At 47.6% G+C, this 18,767-nt stretch overlaps 1 protein-coding gene across 4 annotated transcripts in view; it reads right to left on the reverse strand.

Moving 5' to 3' along the window:
• Window positions 1-18,767, reverse strand: part of SCARB1 (scavenger receptor class B member 1) — a 636,132-nt gene that overhangs the window by 194,322 nt on the left and 423,043 nt on the right. For all 4 annotated transcript variants that reach the window (XR_014970694.1, XR_014970695.1, XM_085634841.1 and 1 more), the window contains exon 7: window positions 6,024-6,190. Coding sequence is in view for 2 of the 4 variants with exons in the window: in XM_085634841.1 (XP_085490967.1) it covers window positions 6,024-6,190 (167 nt within the window). In the remaining 2 variants the exon portion in view is untranslated. The remainder of the gene's footprint in view (window positions 1-6,023; window positions 6,191-18,767) is intronic.

Here is an 18,767-nt window from a genome sequence, read left to right on the forward strand (position 1 = left end):
ATATAAACTATCAAACACCAAACAGGCTCCCCCGTGCCAAGTCAGCACCCGGTGCGGTGGCACCGGTCGCACAGCCCTAGAGCTGGCCCTGGTCATAGGGCTCGGACAGTCCCATTGCCTATTTGTACAGTTCGATTCTTACGAATCAAAAAAGCAAAGAAAAAATACTATTCAGACAGAATTCTAAATGCTAAATGTGCAAATAAAGAATTCTTTAAAATTCTCACTGAAATTCTAAACCAAATTGCCTAGAAGGAGCCCATCCGATTACTCAAGAATTCACAAACAGGCAAATCTTTAGACAACCAAAGCACACATGTTGGACTTCTATTTACAACAAATAAAATTCACCAGCACCAACCATTTTTTAAAAAAAACTTTCAAGAGTAGGCTAATCCAGACTCTGCATTCTTTCCAACAAATATCAAACAATGAATTCATGGAACTGGCCTGCTGACAGCCCTTTTGAACCATGTCCACCACAAACCTTCAAGAACATTCTTCAGTCTCTGCAGCCACACCAGTAAGAAGAATCATCAACAATCCCTTAACTATGGGAATATTTACAGAAGATCTAAAAACAAAAGTCATACATACGCCCATTACTATAGACAACAAACCTGGACCAGCTTGACCGAGACAACTACAGACCAATTACAAACGGACCTATCCTGGGCACACTGAACGAAAGAGCAATATGTGCCAAGATGTAACAATTTATTGAAGATAATTCCATACTTTCAGACTTCCAAACAGGATTCCGTCCGGGAAGAGCCACAGAATCTGCCCTCATTGCCATCTGGGATGACCTTAAGAATACAGTTGACCGGAATGGGGATGCTGCGCTACTCCTCTTGGACCTCTCGGCGACCTTGGACAGTTGACCATGACACTAATACAAAGACTCTACGAAGCGGGCATAGAGGGGACCGCTCTTGACTGAATCACATTCTATCTTCAAAACAGAACTAATGTCATCCATAACCCCCCCTTTCTCGTCCAAACCGTACTTAAAAAAAGAAGGGGTCCCTCAAGGCTCGATCATCTCACCCACGCTTTTCAACAGCTGCATGAAGTCATTACCGGCACAGATCAATCAATTTCACATCACGTGCTATAACTATGCAGATAGTGTAAACAAGCGAGGCTTGGGTCCTTAACCACGCGGACGGGAACACTGTATACTTGAAAAACGAAGGGAGTGTGTGAGAAGTTGGCCTGGTATATGCGGTCCACTAGTTATAATGGCCACCTTACACCAGTCTAAACAACCCCTTATTGGTTACAGGTTAAAGACAACCTTTATTGAAAGCTATCCCAGTGGTAGCTATGGAGAGCAGCCTTCAGGCTAAGTCTTGAAGGAATGTAAAGCAGCTTGTTTTACCAGTCTATAATCTCTTGAGTCACTAAATGAAAGATATCCACACCAGGTATATATAAATATATCAAATATATGTATTTATTACTAAACACACCCCTCTAGTCTCTTTATGAGGCTAGAGGCAAAAGCACATAAGTTACACTTCAAAAAGACAGTAAAGTAGCACAAATACAGGTTAGGCCATGGGGGCCAGACAAACCATATACTAAAATAGTGGTATAAGAACCACGACTTAACTAGACACAAGGCCTAGAGCCTGTAGAATCACTGGAACCCCAAGGAACCACCCAAGGTAGTGACACAGGGGACCCATGGGGGCCGTGTGCAGTGTGAGAACACAGCCGCGAGCTCACGTTAGCTTCTATGGGGAAAGTCGCGGTCAGATTTTTAAAGATAAAGGACACTTAGAGGTGGACTGAGAACAAACCCTCTTGGACTTAGACAGTTCTAAGGTCAACACCCACAGGAGCACCAGAGTAGTCGAGTTACCTCACCCAGGGAAGCCGGGTGAATAGGTGTCAAATGGTGTTGGGTCGCGTCGTCGTTTTCAATGTAAGCTGGCGAAGAAGTGCTGCTGCCGGGAAGATGCGAAGTGTCCGAAGAGATCCAAGCCTGGATCGAAGATGTGAAGAACCTGAAAGACAGAGTCTGGGTCACTTGCCAGTGACCAGGGGCACAATAGACGAATGACCACCGATGTCGGTTGTTTCAGGTGAAGGAGGTGAAGCTTGACTCTGCAGCCACGAGGACCAGGAGGCGTCGACGACGACCAGGAGGTGGATTCAAGCTGCCCCACGAAGGATGTCGAGTGCCCGGATTGGACACAACAAGTCTTGGCAACAGCAACCCACGCAGAAAGGAGAAAGAGGCTTCTGTGCGGACCAGCAAGGTCCGAGCGATTACCCCAGCGAGGAGGAGTGAGGGCCTGTCTGGAGTTACCTTCACAGAGACCCACCAGTCGACGGATCAGGGAACGCGAAGGGACCTCGAGACAAATCACAAAATGGCGGCCCACAGGTCACTCGAAGTGACTAGGCCGACCATCTTCAGTGGATTCTCTGCTCAGGGTCTGGGCTACAAGTAACCCAATGCACAGCCTCAGGAGACGTCGAAAAACTGATGCACTTGCAAATGTGCACGTGTCCAGGGGTTCCGGTTCCACGGTACCCATGAGGGCTACGGGTCTCAGCTTTGCTGGGGACTTGATTCGGCCTCTGGGAAATTCACCTCTGGTGTTGCAAAGACTTCGGCATCCAGCGGGAGCTTCGGAGATGCAGACCGGACAGATGCGTCTTTGGTGCCTTCCAAGCAGGGGAGTAACTCCTTTACTCCAAGGGAGATTCTTCAGTCATCTGGCGTTGAACAGATCGTCGAAGTTCCAGGATTCAGTTTCAGAGTTTCATCCAGGGATATCTAAAATTCTGGTTACAGAGGTTCCTTATTTATACCCAAGGAAGGGGTTGGACTAACTCAGGGGATCCACCTATGGGAGGGTTTGGAAAGAGGGGTGGCTACACCCATTTCCTTTGTCCAGTTTCACGCCAGAGCAGGGGCTGGTAGCCCCTGAACCGGTTTGAGCTGGACTATGCACAGGGACACCAAATGTGCCCCCAGTGCATAACTTCAAAGTACTCTGAGTGCACCCACCCAGCCCCAATACACTAAAGCCTGTCTGGGAGGTGGTGAGACCTCCCTGTGACAGGAAACCTATTGTCCAGGCCTTCCCTGCCAGAGTTTCGGTCAGCAGCAGGAGGCCAGGCCCGTGTCTGTGGCTGCAGCATCCATTTTGTGATGCCAGGGCTCTATTAAGTTGGTACCGGGTATACCGGTCCTGTCTTGTCTCTCCCTCTAGAAGTTTGGGATCATACTCGCACACCAGTTACTGGTGTGGAGGTATGATTCCAAGGTGTTTGACACCAAACATGACATGTTTCTGTGCAGCCAGTCCAAAGTTAGCATTTACCGTTGGGTTATAATGCACTTAAGAGTATATAGTCAGGCTGCATCACAGACAACCCCGGAGAAGAGATTCCAAAGGCTGCAGAGGGGCTCTGCTCATGCATGGGCACCCTCTCACACAAAACCACGCACCCTGCCTTCAGGATTGATAAGGCCTGCCATAGGGGTGACTGATAGGTTTCTATGTGCAGTGATAGGTGAGATATAGTGAACCTATATCTCTGTAAGGGGTGCATGCACGACCTTCCCCAGGCTGCAGTAGCAGACCTGTGGGGTCATTTTGGAGGGCTTCCCAGGGGTGGCATAATACATGCTTCAGGCCCTGGCAGGCCTCTGGGGCACCTATACCCTGGGTATATAGTATACCATATACTAGGGACTTATAAGGGCACCCCAGAATCCAATCTGTGGTATACCTGAGGTACTAGGAATCAATTTAGAGAGGAAGCAGCTAGGCTGGGGTCCTGAATGGCAGGGCCCCAGCCAGACTAAAGTCGAAAAACAGTGAAACACCAGCCAAAAGTGGGGGTAAACATGTGAAGCAGATCCTACTCTCCTACAGAGTGTCCAGAAGGACTATTTCATATGCAATTGACATGAACCTTAGATCAAGAATTCTAAAGTTCTCTAGCTTTTTTGAGCTTAATTTATATTATTTAAATACACAAAACAAGTAGACTTATTTGTACATGTCTTGAGAGAGAAATCACATATTTGAAAACCAGTGTTAAAGAAAACACATTATTCGCCATATCATACAAAACTCATATTGACATAAAGCAAGACAAATTAGTGAAAAAACAAACAACAAAACCGTGACATGAACAAGTATATACACATATTTACCAATTCAACTAGTCCTAGATTTAACATTATAAATAAATCCAGTACTTGTATAGCGCACGAATCACCCTCGAAGGGGTATCTCGGCGCTGGGGGCCGTTGGGAAGATTAAGCGAGCTATTGCCCAGAGTCGCATGGTGCTGGGCAGACCCCTGCCGCCGGAGACAGGGATCGAACCGTGATCCCCAGCGTCCAGCGTCAGTCGCCCGGGCCGCGGCGCCACACCTCTCCCCTAGGAGACTAGGCGGACACTATCCCATCACAAGGCTGTGCCTGCTGTCCTGTCTGTGGTGTGAGACAAGGGGTTACACTTTGAACAGGTGTTGCCTAGGGGGGGGAAACAACATTTGTCCAATTCCTTATCTGTGTATTGGCTTCATGTCAGAAGGCAGTGCTGGCTACCTCTGTATAGTGGCTTCATGTCAGAAGCCAGTGCTGGCTAGCTCCGGGCAGCAGCTTCATGTCAGAAGGCAGCGCTGGCTAGTTATGTGCAATGGATTCATATCAGAAGCCAGTGCTGGCTAGCTCTGTGCAGTGGTTTCATGTCAATAGCCAGTGCTGGCTAGCTCTGTGTAGTGGTTTCATGTCAGAAGCCAGCGCTGGCTAGCTCTGGGCAGCAGCTTCATGTCAGAGGACAGTGCTGGCTAGCTATGTGCAGTGGCTTCATGTCAGAAGCCAGTGCTGTCTAGCTCTGTGTAGTGGCTTCATGTCAGAAGCCAGTGCTGGCTAGCTCTGTATAGTGGCTTCATGTCAGAAGCCAGTGCTGGCTAGCTCCGGGCAGCAACTTCATGTCAGAAGACAGTGCTGACTAGCTCTGTGTAGTGGCTTCATGTCAGAAGACAGTGCTGCATAGCTCTGTATAGTGGCTTCATGTCAGAAGGCAGTGCTGGCTAGCTCTGTATAGTGGCTTCATGTCAGAAGGCAGTGCTGGCTAGCTCTGTGCAGTGGCTTCATGTCAGAAGCCAGTGCTGTCTAGCTCTGTGTAGTGGCTTCATGTCAGAAGCCAGTGCTGGCTAGCTCTGTGTAGTGGTTTCATGACAGAAGGCAGTGCTGGCTAGCTATGTGCAGTGGATTCACTTGAGAAGCCAGTGCTGATATATAAACAGGAGTGACACCACTGGCTGCAGTTTATATAAATCACACCCTCACATCAGTGGGGGATTCTTCAGACGTGTTTTTGGTTACCCACATATTCCCATGTTGTGTGCACATGCACTGAGCGATGATGCAGCCCGACGGTACACTGAAATGTGAACATATAATTTGCTAAGATGCAGAGTAAATGTTTTTTGCTGTAAATCTCCTGGGTACAGAGCCCTTATCAGAGTGACAGAAACATGCGCAGACCACTTTCAGGGTGCGTGAACAGAAGAAAAACTTAAGAGGTACAGGATGAGGTACAGGATGAGGTACAGGATGAGGTACAGGATGAGGTACAGGATGAGGCACAGGATGAGGCACAGGATGAGGTACAGGGTGAGGCACAGGGTGAGGTTCAGGGTGAGGTACAGGGTGAGGCACAGAGTGAGGTACAGAGTGAGGCACAGAGTGAGGCACAGGGTGGGGTACAGGGTGGGGTACAGGGTGGGGTACAGGATGAGGTACAGGATGAGGTACAGGATGATGTACAGGGGTGAGGTACAGGATGAAGTACAGGATGAGGTAAAGGATGAGGTACAGGATGAGTTACAGGATGAGTTACAGGGGTGAGGTACAGGATGAGGTACAGGAGTGAGGTACAGGACGAAGTACAGGGTGAGGCACAGGGTGAGGTACAGGATGAGGCACAGGATGAGGTACTGGGTGAGGTACATGCTGAGGTAAAGTATGAGGTACGCACTGAATCTGCAGGAGCTGACGTTCTGGACACCAGAGGCCACGCAGGGACAGAAGCCTTCATTGGGGGGGTACACACTTCCGTTGGCGAACAGGGTGTCCGGTGCCGTGAACCGGAAGGTGGGGATCCCCTTGAACTCCCCGGACTCCTTGTACACCAACGTCATGGACCTGTAAGAGAGGATCACGACAAAAGGTGAGAGGTCAGAACAAGAACAAAGAAAGAGTCACTTTATAGAAAAACGTGAATCAGAAGTGAAAGTGAATCAAACTCTGGACTGGACATCGGATACCGTCTCTCTCATCACCACACCTACACATACACCAGCGGCCACATCACACTAAAGGCAGAGTACATCAGTCTCACGTCTGTATGTAACACACTGCTCATTACCACAGAGCTGTGGAGCCTACACCGAACATTGCAGATGGCTGCACCTCCTATGTGAAGATACACTATCGACAACAGCCTGGCCTCTCACACACACACACGCACCAACACATGCACACCACCAAGACATGCACCACCAACACACGCACCACCACCAACACACGCACCACCACCAACACACACACCACCACCAATACACACACCACCAACACACACACCACCAACACACACACCACCAACACATGCACCACCACACGCACCACCAACACACGCGCCGCCACCAACACATGCACCAGCAACACACGCACCACCACCAACACATGCACTACTACCAACACATGCACTACCACCAACACATGCACCACCAACAATACACGCGTCACCACCACCAAAACATGCACCACCACCACATATACCACCAACACATGCACCACCACCAACACATGCACCAACACATGCACCACCACATGTACCACCACCACATGTACCACCACCAACACATGCACCAACACATGCACCACCACATGTACCATGACCACATGTACCACCACCACATATACCACCACCACATGTACCACCAACACATGCACCACCACCAACACATGCACCACCACCAACACATGCACCACCAACACACGCACCACCTCCACATGCACCAACTCCACCACACGCACCACCTCCACCACACGCACCACCTCCACCCCACGCACCACCACACGCACCAACACACGCACCATCCCAACACATACACCAACAAATGCACCACCACCAACACATGCACCAACACATGCACCACTACCAACACTTATGCACCACCACCAACACATGCACCACCAGCAACACATGCACTGCCAACACATGAACCACCACCAACTCACACACCACCACCAACTCACGTAATCCTAAGAAATCAAAAAAAGCAAGAAACACTGACAATTAGTCCAGCACTGCCAGGGGACCCTCCCACCACAAACAAGCCCAAAAGGTGCACCTTGAAGATGCTGCCAGTTAAGACATCGCTGCCATCCTGTCCGCTTTCTTCCACCAAGAGGACGTCCTCCTCTGAAAAATTCTGAAATCCCTCGCTGCATAATCCCTCGCCCAACTTCTCAGCATTGACATACCTACCTGGAACAATCACAACATCAAATGCCTATCTCAAGTGAAGCCAACAACAACAATATTCTTCGTCATCACCAGCAGGCTATGACAAACCCAGATCCAGGTTCTGTCAGGTAAGGATCCCCAAACTGGGCACAGGGGTCCCCCGAGAGAGAGAGTTTCTCAGGGTTCCTCGTAACCAGTGGTCAAGGTAATCAGCCCACAAAAAAGTAGGTCTCAATTAAGCAGATTCTTTAGGTAGATGTGACCGAGCAGTACAAGGCTTAACCCAACAGAATGTGTCTGGTGCAGTAAACACATAACAATGACATGTCGCTATATGTTGCAAATGGGTTCCGCCCATTAAGCACAACAGGATTTTTTGCTTTTAAAGGACCCTTTTTTAGGTCTCGCCTAGGCAGCGTGCATGCGCTGCTCTAGGAGGGCCTTTAACCATCGGTCTTCACTTTTCAAGCACTGCACTCGTGCTTGTGGCGGCATCCACCTTGCGGGAGCGAGCAGCGGCGCTCCACAAGCACGAGTGCAGTGCTTGAAAAGTGAAGACTGATGGTTTTTTAATGTGGTGGATTTCTTTTTGACTCACTGCCATCTAGTGGTCACTGCCATGAATAGACACCTCTACGAACAATGTCCGTTTTAAACCACCAGCGTTTCTTGCAAGTTGTACGCCATTGATGCATTGCAGTTTCTCTCACACACATTCTTTTTGCGTGCCTGTGTGATGTACTCTCTGAAGTGTTTCACTGAAGTTATCCTTCTCTCCTGTTGCACTCGCTCCCGTACTGTAGCTTCCGGCTCCTTTGCTCATTTCCTAAGAGCCTTAATGGCTTTGCTTTTTGATTGTTTTTACGAAATAACTACAAAAAATGCTTTTTGTCGATGCATGTGCTTATTTTGCTCCAGTGCTTGATTTGCCGAGACCTGCCAAAGGAGATCCACTAATGACCGCGGGAAAGCACATTTCAGAGCATTCACTGAATGAAACTGACTGGGGCAGCCAGCGGAGCCGAGCGGATTATCGATTTTCAGTTTATTCCACAGTGTGTGTCATTTTTGCCATTTACCAGCAGAAGCAGGTTCTGAAGCTTGAAATCAAGTCAGGCTTGTGCCAGGTCAATTGACATGTTTGCGCAAAACACCAAAGGAATTAACCTTTCCTCGAGTACAGTGAAACCGGGTTAAAGTAATATCGTAAACCAAGAGATACACAGAAACTCAAAGAACAACCATCACTCTAAAGCTTCTCCCAGCATTTAGGTGACTGCATGTAAAGAAACATCAAGCTCTGCCCTCTACCTGTTAAAGAAGTACGATGTAAATTCTATGTAAGCTTCCACATTTCTATTTTTTGTTTATAATTGCAAACAATAAGAAGTATTTGTAATACAATAGGTCTCGCATTACTGAAAGTTTGACCTATTGGTGTTGCAAATAGCAATGCAATAGCTCAGACTTTCAGTAATGCAAGACCTATTGCATTGCAAATGCTTGTTGATCTTTACTGTGGAAAGTCTCCCTACCTGAATCCCACTCACTGTGTTTTCATGGTAATTAGACTGTGCATGTTTACTCCAGTGTTCACCTTGTAAGATAAGGGTGCTGTGATGCAGCTAGGGTAAGGGGCACTGGGTGCGTCATGTTATACGTGGACATGGGTGCACATACATATATGTGCAGGTGGCACATGAGACTACAGTCATGGCCTGTGGCAGTTTTAAACTGCAAATGCGACCTGTCAAAATACCCCTTTTGATAGGCATAAGCCTTCCTTTTAAATATTGCTAAGTCACCCACATGTATTCTTTATTGCTCATAAAGGCAGAGTGTATGGTATTTACAATTAGGAAAGCAGGGTGCATGATATTTAAAAGTAGGATATGTTGAAAATTATGTTGAGCATGTCCTTACAGTGAAATTTCCACAAAAACGATGTTCACTGTTGTACGGCTGGGCTGCAGCCATTGGGCCATATTGTTACATTTATTACATGCTACGTTTGGATTGGTAGCAGGTAGAAAATACATCCATTCATTTTAATTGTAGTTTAAAATCCTCTTAAATGGTAAAGTAACATTTAATATTTTTGGAGAGAAATGCCACCTTTAGAACCAGGAAGAGTAACACACGAAACAGGCGAACAATATAACCTGAGCGCCAAGAAGCAAGTAACTTTCAAACGGCAGCAGCCTTAAAGGAAACAGCAAACCAACAGGCGGTTCACAAACAACAGAGGCAAAGTGTTATTTCAAACAAAAAGAGCAGCTGCAGGTACACGCAGTGGATTCCTCATTGCCAAAGCGCTTGCGACGCCTGTCCTGCTGCTCCTTTGGGGATTCGTTTGGGACCCTGCTTTTACTTCCTTGTACGTGCACTGGGCGCTGGGAGGTGCCTGGCTTGCGTCCCAGTCAGTGGCCATCTTAGGTCAGCCCCGTCGGTTTTTGATTGGGTTATGTTTTATATATACAAACATATGGCAGCTAGCCAAAGGCAAACCCATCTGCGCTCGTCCAAGCCTGGACAGAGCCAGGGGCCAGGCCCGTGGATGTTCCACACCAGCCACCCTATACCATTCGGCATCGGAGATTCTCTCACTTGACTCAGGAATTAAGGAGTGTTGCCACCATTCCATGAATGTGTCCTCTGGTGCAACCTCATGCGGTAAGTGCCATTTCACCTTCCTCACTTTGTCTATGGAGAAGTCGGAGGGTTGGATCTACCTCAATAGCTCCAAGTCCGCTCAGTGATTTTGACTTAATTGCCGATCCCTTCCCAAACAAACTCTTAAGATATCAGACTTCCGATCAAATCATCAGCTAGAGGAACCTTGGAAACACACGCAGTCCGCCCCTGACATTCTGGAGGCTATCACTTTGACCTATACTATTCTGAGGCTCGATAGGTCCAGTCTTAGGGTAGGTGACTGGCAGTTATTTTCAAACAGCATCTTCGCTGTAGTCTCACAGAGGTTAAGATTACTGGCAGCGAGGCAGCTTTTTAGGTCTCGCAGACCTAGCGCTGGAGCGCGCATGCGCTCCTCGCTCTGCGAGGCTTATTGTGATCGATAAGATTTCAGAAGGGGACTTGAAGCCCCGCCCATCATTTCCATTGGCTGGCGTAATCATTTTTGCTAAACGTAGGCCTCCGATTGAAAATGAGGCTTTTTTGTTACCGCAATGTCTCCTTTTGGTACGACCCATCCGGACTGGATCGTTAACTTGCGGAGTTACACCCACTGTCTCCATATGTCTGTACCACTCTTTTGTTTTTATTTACAGAGCGGTCCGCTTCAGCCGTTCTTATTTATCCGGTCCGCTTTGGCTGCGATTGTTTATTTATTTAATTATTGTGTCACGCGGGCCATAATGACAGCTTTGTTAGTGATAATACGAGCCAAGGCTCCGTTAACCCGAAGTGCGCAGCCAAATATTTTATGGAAAGTTGTTGCCTCGACGCACCGCGCGTTCACTTTAACTCGCAATTATACGGTAACATTATGTCATCGTTCCCTTTCAGACTATTGGTGTATTATAAGGGACTTGTAGCACCATAAATGCCTTACAGCATTTCTTTGTAACTACAACACTTTGTTTCCTGTCACACTGGGAGCTGGTAATTGAGCTGACAGTCAGTCCCGTCTCCCCACCCGCCCCCGCCGCGTCACTAGATAGAGGCTTGAAACTAAACAAAGAAAAAACACAGCATAAACCCCCCCCAACTGGCCAAACAGCACACTGACCTCTTCGTCTCCATTCAAACAATTAGCTTCTGAGTGAGGGTGGGTCTTAAACAAACACACACTTAGCCCCAAAGAATGCAGATTTTTCTCTGGCATTCATGGGCTCCCGGGAATCCCATTTGGTAAACCTTTTTAGGGTTTACCAAATGTCAACAGCCTTTTGGTCTTTTATGTTCCAGCAGCTGCATTCATGTCCGGCACATGGCTTTAAAAGAGCAGTGGCAATTTGCTGTGTCCAGCCGCCCGAGGAGCACTCGTCTACGAATCGGCGTCGTGTGAGGCATTCAGCAGCCACTAACGTTCAGTGAACACACAACTCCAGGAAGTTGCGTGTATCCCGCAGAACGCATGCTGCAAGCCAACCGGAGCTTTGATAACTTGAACGTCATTGCCCACTATCGACTCCAGACGATTGTGTGCCTACCTGTGTCGGGATTCTATTTTTAAATCTGACTTTAGCCATGACAATTGGACATTGCTTTGTTCTCTTAGTCATGTTTTTTCTTCAGCCCCTTTCACAGCTAGGGGCAAAGGAGGAGCTCGCTTCAGCCATCTGAGGTCGTTAAAATGAGTACCATTGAGTTGGGTAACAATGAACATCTGTTATTCGGCGCCAAGAGACCTCTGGGTGAACGTGCGCTTTACATATACACATGTTATTTTATGTTATTGGCTAACTTAACTGCGAGTGAAGACATGATGTGCTGTTTCAACATAAACACATCTGTGCACAGCTGGTTCCCTGAAGTGCCAGGGCCTACCATGGCAATGTGTACTTTATAATACCCTAAATTTTTTTTGCTTTTAGCGCCGACCGTGGTTGACGCAGAAGACCAAAGTATAGCTTAATGTTTAGTAAATTATACAGCTGTGCGGGATTCCGACATGTAAAGTAATTACAAACGTGACGCATTTGCAAAGCCAGTAGGTCTGGTATTGACTATCAGCCTTTGCTCTTACTTTATACGTTGGAGGCACAGACCGCTGTGCTGCATAAGATACTTAACGTAATATCCACTACTTTTGCACCAGTATTCGAGGTAGACTATTATTCCCCTAAATACACCTTCTGATGTCAATGGGGCTTATGGTCTTTGGCCAGTCCTTTCCTTGAATCAGGGTGCTTTAGCCAGGGCCTAAGTAATGACCGTGGCAAAGGGATGGCCAGTGCAGACAGGATGTTGTCTGGTGGGTAAGTTGTTAATCATGAAACCATGGTAGCAATTTCAAATCTGGCTTTCCTGTTCAATCACATTGTGTTATGCTGGGCAGTTTGTTTTATTTGCTTCTGTCTCCACTATGGTGAGAAAAACAAAGGGCAACCCAATATCCCTTGCGTGCTAGGGTCTGAGTATACAGCAAATATAGAAAATGCAAACAAGGGTTCCATTCAAAACAAGCAAACAAACCTCCTTAAAGGCAGATTTATACATTCATAACTCATTCATTTCATTGTTATCATTGCTACTTAACTCAATTAAATTAGGAAAATATCTCCAGAGGCGTACATGTAAAATAAAACGTTTTCGCATTAAAAAGCGAGTATACAACATCACATTGACCATAAACTATTGCATATCATATTTTCAACCTGGTATTCACCTGACCCGTGTTTAAAGAGCTCTGTCTAAATAACATAATGAGGATCACCGGAGTGTTGTGTGCTAGAATACACAATCCCTACATTATCCATAAAAAAGGGAATTTATAAATGAGGTTAACCCTAGGATTAGTCGTTTGCCTATTATTTATGTGTTAATTATCAAAACAGATAAATAAAAGGCATTGTCATTTACAATGCCAATAGCTTAAACTCTCGCAAATGCGAGACCTATTGCATTGCAAATGCTTGTTTCTCTTTATCACTACGGAGCAGCTACTCCCTAACAGGCTTCCTGATATATCGTCCACCTGGACCCACCTCTCAGTTTGTTGCTGCTCTGATCGAAGTTACTCCATTGTATGCTTTGCGTTGGTCTAATTTGTTTTACTTTAGGTCACCTCAATTTGCATTTCGAAGATACGTGCTGTCGCATAGCCTCACGTCTTGTTGAGGATCTTGGGTTGCTTAACTTTCACAAGCAAGTGCAGACCCCTACCCATACTCAGGGCCATATTCTCGGTCCTACCTTTGCTAACTCTGCCCAGGTAAAGGTAGCTCCTCCTATTCCCATTGTGTGGTCAGACCACCTCCCTATTCCTTTTCAGTTCTCTGGCATACCCTTTGTCCCTGGCCCACCTGTAGCCCACTCTATTAGATCACGGACATGGTCACTGATTACGCCTCCCGCCTTCACCGCTGCTCTGAATCTCTTACCACCACTACTTGACGCCTGTCCTCAGGCTGCCAACCAGCAGACGGCGGTGTGGGTTGATGAGCCCTTAGACTCCCTAGCCCCCCTAAAATACATAACATCACCCACTCTAGACCTACAGCGGAATGGACTACAGAGGACCTCTTTACTATGAAAGAGACATGCAGGCGTCTCGAAAGTTTGTGGTGCAAGATCGATCAGACCACCAATAAAACGACCTACCGCAACTCTCTGAAGGAATATCAGACAAATCTGATGCACCCGGACCTAATTCTTTGCCCAAAAGATTCAGGGGAGAAAAACTCTTCTCGCGCGATTTTTAGAATAGTCAAATCTCTCAAGTCTTTAGTGCGCATCTCAGTTGTTATGTCCGCTACGATCGATAATTTTAAAAATATTGCACACTTTTTTCGGAGAAAATTACCACCATATGCCTCTTTTCCAGAAAATGTTAGGAACTTTAAATTTCACTTTCTAAGCATAGGCACTGTACCAGTGGCGGAGACTTGCGCCCTCTAAGTCAAAGTAAAATCAGGATCTCCGCTTGATCCAGCCTCCCCGGCGATGTTGAAGCAGGGCCTAGTGGCTATTGCCTCTATGTTATGCAACTTGCGCAATCTGTCCTTCTCAACTGGTCGGGTACTGTCAGATTGGACACATACTATGGTAATCCCCCTTCTAAAGAAGCCCTCGCTAGATCCATCGAAGCAAGAGAACCTTAGACCGATATCTCTGCTACCATTTTTCGAAAAGATCGCCGAAAAGCATGTGAACCAGCAGTGGATGAAGTTCATAGAGGAGAAAGAACATCTTCATGAGACCCAGTCTGGCTTCAGAACATATTTTAGCACGAAGTCCGCCCTCTTATTTGCTTCTGAGTCCGTCCGTCTTACTGCTGATGAAGGCAAAAGAGCTGCCCATTGGCATGCCGAATCTAAGTGCGGCCTTTGACACCGTATCCCATGGTCTGTTATTAGAGTAGCTATGGAAGCAGGGTGTCGGGGATGTGCCCTTGATTGGTTTGCTGATTTTCTTTATAATCGCACCTATCAGGTTTTCAGAAGCCCTGCACTTGCGAAGTCATAACCGTGCAGCCCAGAGTGCCACAGGGCTCGGTGCCGAGTCGGACCCTGTTCATCTTATATATGCGCCCGCTGGTGGATGCGATTGAGCACCACAGAGTAAAGATTGTGTCTTACGCTGACAACACCCAGCTTATCACCCTGGCGCAGGATGAGCGCAGTGTTGCAGCCAATTTTAAGGCACGTCTGCTGGACCTGGCCGAATGGATGGACTCTAGCTACCTGAGACTAAATGCAGGCAAAACAGTAGTCTTTGTGGGAGGGACACAACCTTCAATATGGTCCTCCACATGGTGGCCTAGGGAGCGGGGCCCAACACTTATCCCTAAACCAGAGGAGAAAAACCGTGGCTTTCTGTTCGACTCCTTCGTATCGCTTGACTGCCAGATCTCTGCTACTGTTGGCACCTGTTTTGGGGTACTAATGGTGCGAAGCAAAATCTTAGGGCTCCTTCTGGATTCAACAAAGAAGACTGTAGCCCAGGCCCTGTTGGTGTCCAGACTGGACTACTGCAATGTACTTTAATTGGGGTCTCTAAAGGTAGGCTGAGAATGCTCCAAAGGGTGCAAAACGCTGCTGCCCGGTTGTGATTGAATACTCCGAGACACTCTCCCATGGGTACAGGGCTTGCACGGCTTCATTCGCTTCCCATCAAGCATGAAGTGTCTTTTAAAGCACTCACTTTCGTTCACAAAAAATTCAGAAAGGTCCTCGCTGCCTCCTTCCCCTGATTGAACCCCATGGTCCGAACAGGCATCTGAGATGCTCAGGGACGTCACTGACAGTGATCCCCAGAGTACATAGAGTACGCCTGGGAGGTAGCGCCTTTAGACTTCTGGCTGCTATACTTTGGAACGCTATGCCCTTCGACCTAAGAATGGAGCCGTCCGAAGTTTTGCTTTGGAAAAAACTGAAGACTTGGCTATTTAGGCAAAACTGAACCTGTTACTGAGTTCAGGGCAGGGTCATGAGTCATCTGCTGGGGGAATCCTAGTGCGTGGACACAACTTTTGGAGTAGCCAAGCGCTCTACAAACCTCTAACATAACAACCACAAAGCGTTTTCAGAAGAAAGACATTGGACTTTCAATAAGATCCAACAAAGAACAAGATTGTGTCTAACAAAGCATACACCCAGCCCTGAGGAAGACCTTCATGGCAAACAGCAGGCCAATGTGAAGGTCGAAACGCATCGGCGTATTACAACAGTGGCCAAGACGAGCATATGCTCGTAAAAAGATTAAGTCAATCAATCAATCAATCAGGAGTTTGTTAAAGCGCGACTACTCAACCGTAAGGGTCTCAAGGCGCTACGGGTGGGGGGAGGGTGCAGGTTCCACTCCATCAAGGCGTGGGTCTGTCGAAGAGCCAGGTTTTGAGGTTTCTTGCGAAGATGGAGAGCGATGTTGTCTGACTGAGGCAGAGCGGAAGGGCGTTCCATGCTTTGGCCGCCAGGAAGGAGAAGGAGCAGCCTCCCGATCTGGTCTTTCTGGTGCAGGGGACCACGGGAGAACCAGAGTAAATATTGTTATCCTCTAGGACTATTCCGCTAGAATATCCTTCACTTCAACCCCGACCACTAATTTTTCAGTTGGCCACGTATGTTTAAGCTTTTTGTCTGCACATGTTCTATATATATGGAATTGATATGTTGAAGAATGTATATGTGTAAATTGTACTACGTGTGTAATGTACATGTTATATGTTTTCACATTTGAAAGTATATTAAGAATAAGCAGATATATATATGATAAAAAGATTAATTTTTGCATTATGTATGTTTACTGTCTGTGTTTACATAGATGCCTTTTTGGGATGAGGGATATACATTTATGACACTAACAAAATTAAGAAAAATAAAAGAGAGGAGTGACAGGGAGCACAGGGCCTGAACTGCCCGACGGTACGTGCAGAGGTTCACTGAAGTAAAATATCTATTTATGGTGAGTAGGGGGTACTTTTGCTGTATATTTGATTTTCGTTGATCCCACCCCTCATCACCTGAAGAAGATCACCCCCTTGCATGCTAGATAACTTTGAGAAACGTGGCATTTCCCTGCCCAAGGTTCCCGCAGTCTTTTTGTGAGTGGTCAGCTGCCTGGGCTGGTGATGGCGCTCCCACTGGGCAAAGTTGATTGAGGCCAGGCAGGAGACAAAGGGGCCTGGGTAGAGAGAGTATTGGATTTTCCTGACAGGATGAGTGGGGAAGAGCCGTGCCCTGCCCTAATTGCACTTTGAAGGCACCTGCCTCTAGTGCACACACAGGACTGGGGCACCAGGCCTTTCCCTTCCTTTGTACACTAGCCAGGTTGCAGCCGAAGGGAAGAACTGACAAGAATCAGTTGTAGGGTTAGAGAAAGGGGCGTCCCCCACCCACACATTGGAACTGCGCATAAATATGGCATCCCCAGAACCTGAAGGAGAGCAAGACCCTGGGCCTGGATGACGGCAGCACCAAGCCAACTGAAGCCATGATGGACTAAGGATTCTGTCTGCAGCTCACCCCCAGGACTAGATGGGCCTCTCCAGGGATGCTGCCCCCTTAACCAGTTGGGGGCAGACATGGACTTCTGTGCCCCAGCAGGAGGAAAAGCCATGGAAAAAAGCTGCCACAACCATCTCCTTTCTAAGTGCGCCCTTTACAGGCCAGGAGGACTGCGAACACCGCTCCTGGTGGCTAAAGCGCAACACCAGAAGTAAAATGAGCCAAAGATCTTCAAAATGGCCCAGAGTGATACAGCTTCAAAAAATATTGAGAGACACAGAGAATGGAGCTCTGCCCATTCCTGAATTTACCCCTGATTTCACTCCTTTTTGTGAAGAGGGGTGTGCATGGGGCCCATCCGGAGGCCCAACTTCACAAAATAATTCCAGATTACGCAGCAAGGATGCAGCCGGCGATTGCTTGGATGGGGTCCGGCATCTCATCCACGGGCCCCCATAGGTAGCCCCAACTGGGACAGATTGGAGTGTTAACCCGGCTAAAGACCTCAGGTGGGGAATGGAGAGATGCCAGATGACTGCCGGCTCCTGTGTGGCACGGGAGCCAGATACAGGAAGTCTTCATGGCCGCGGGGTCCTTAGGGCTCCCCCTGCGCCCCTCAACAACTTTCACCACTGTGGGTGCCCAGGGTGGGATCAAGCACCCAAAGAAGAAAGACGGAGGCTTCTGAACAAACCGCTGGTCTATTATTAATCAAGGGAGCGCCCCATTATGCCCTGCAAGGGCTTGTTCGCATTGGTTTCATTCTGCTTGTGGTGCCCCTATCTGGGTAGATTTGTCACAAGGAATGATCCTCTTCTGGACCTAAGGGTCTGGGATCAATTAACGTTTGAGGAACTCAAGAATGCCCCCATACCAACATTGATCTTATGGTTCTTTAAAGAAGATACGTCACTTGTTCTCAACTCTGGTGGTCATCTTATGACTAGTGTTCCTTTTTTGGCTTAGTTTTCGATCACTACGCTACCTCACATCTGTTATTAATGTAAATGTGTGCACTCATTTACAGCAACCCACTATCACAGGGGTCAGCACTAGAACGTGAAAGTCTGGGCAGAAGTAACCCTTGCAGAGGTAATCCTCACTGGTTTGCTGATACTGGGCCTGAACACACACAGTTGTTGCCATGGCAGGCTCTCCTTAGGTCCTGTCTATCACTAAAATACAGCATAAGCATTCACCTTAAGCCAGGAGCAAGGAAGCTTACATGCAGTTGAAAGGCTTTGTCCATGCTGTGACCAAGTGACAAGAATGTGAGTGAGCGCTATGTGCATGCTGCGACCAAATGACAAGAATGTGAGTGAGCGCTGTGTGCATGCTGCGACCAGATGACAAGAATGTGAGTGAGCGCTGTGTGCATGCTGCGACCACATGACAAGAATGTGAGTGTGCGGTGTGCATGCTGCGACCAGATGACAAGAATATGAGTGAGTGCTGTGTGCATGCTGTGACCACATGACAAGAATGTGAGTGAGCGCTGTGTGCATGCTGCGACCAGATGACAAGAATGTGAGTACGCGCTGTGTGCATGCTGCGACCAAATGACAAGAATGTGAGTGAGCGCTGTGTGCATGCTGCGACCAGATGACAAGAATATGAG

The sequence above is a fragment of the Triturus cristatus genome, chromosome 11 (genome assembly GCF_964204655.1).
Source record: "Triturus cristatus chromosome 11, aTriCri1.1, whole genome shotgun sequence".
NCBI lineage: Eukaryota > Metazoa > Chordata > Amphibia > Caudata > Salamandridae > Triturus > Triturus cristatus.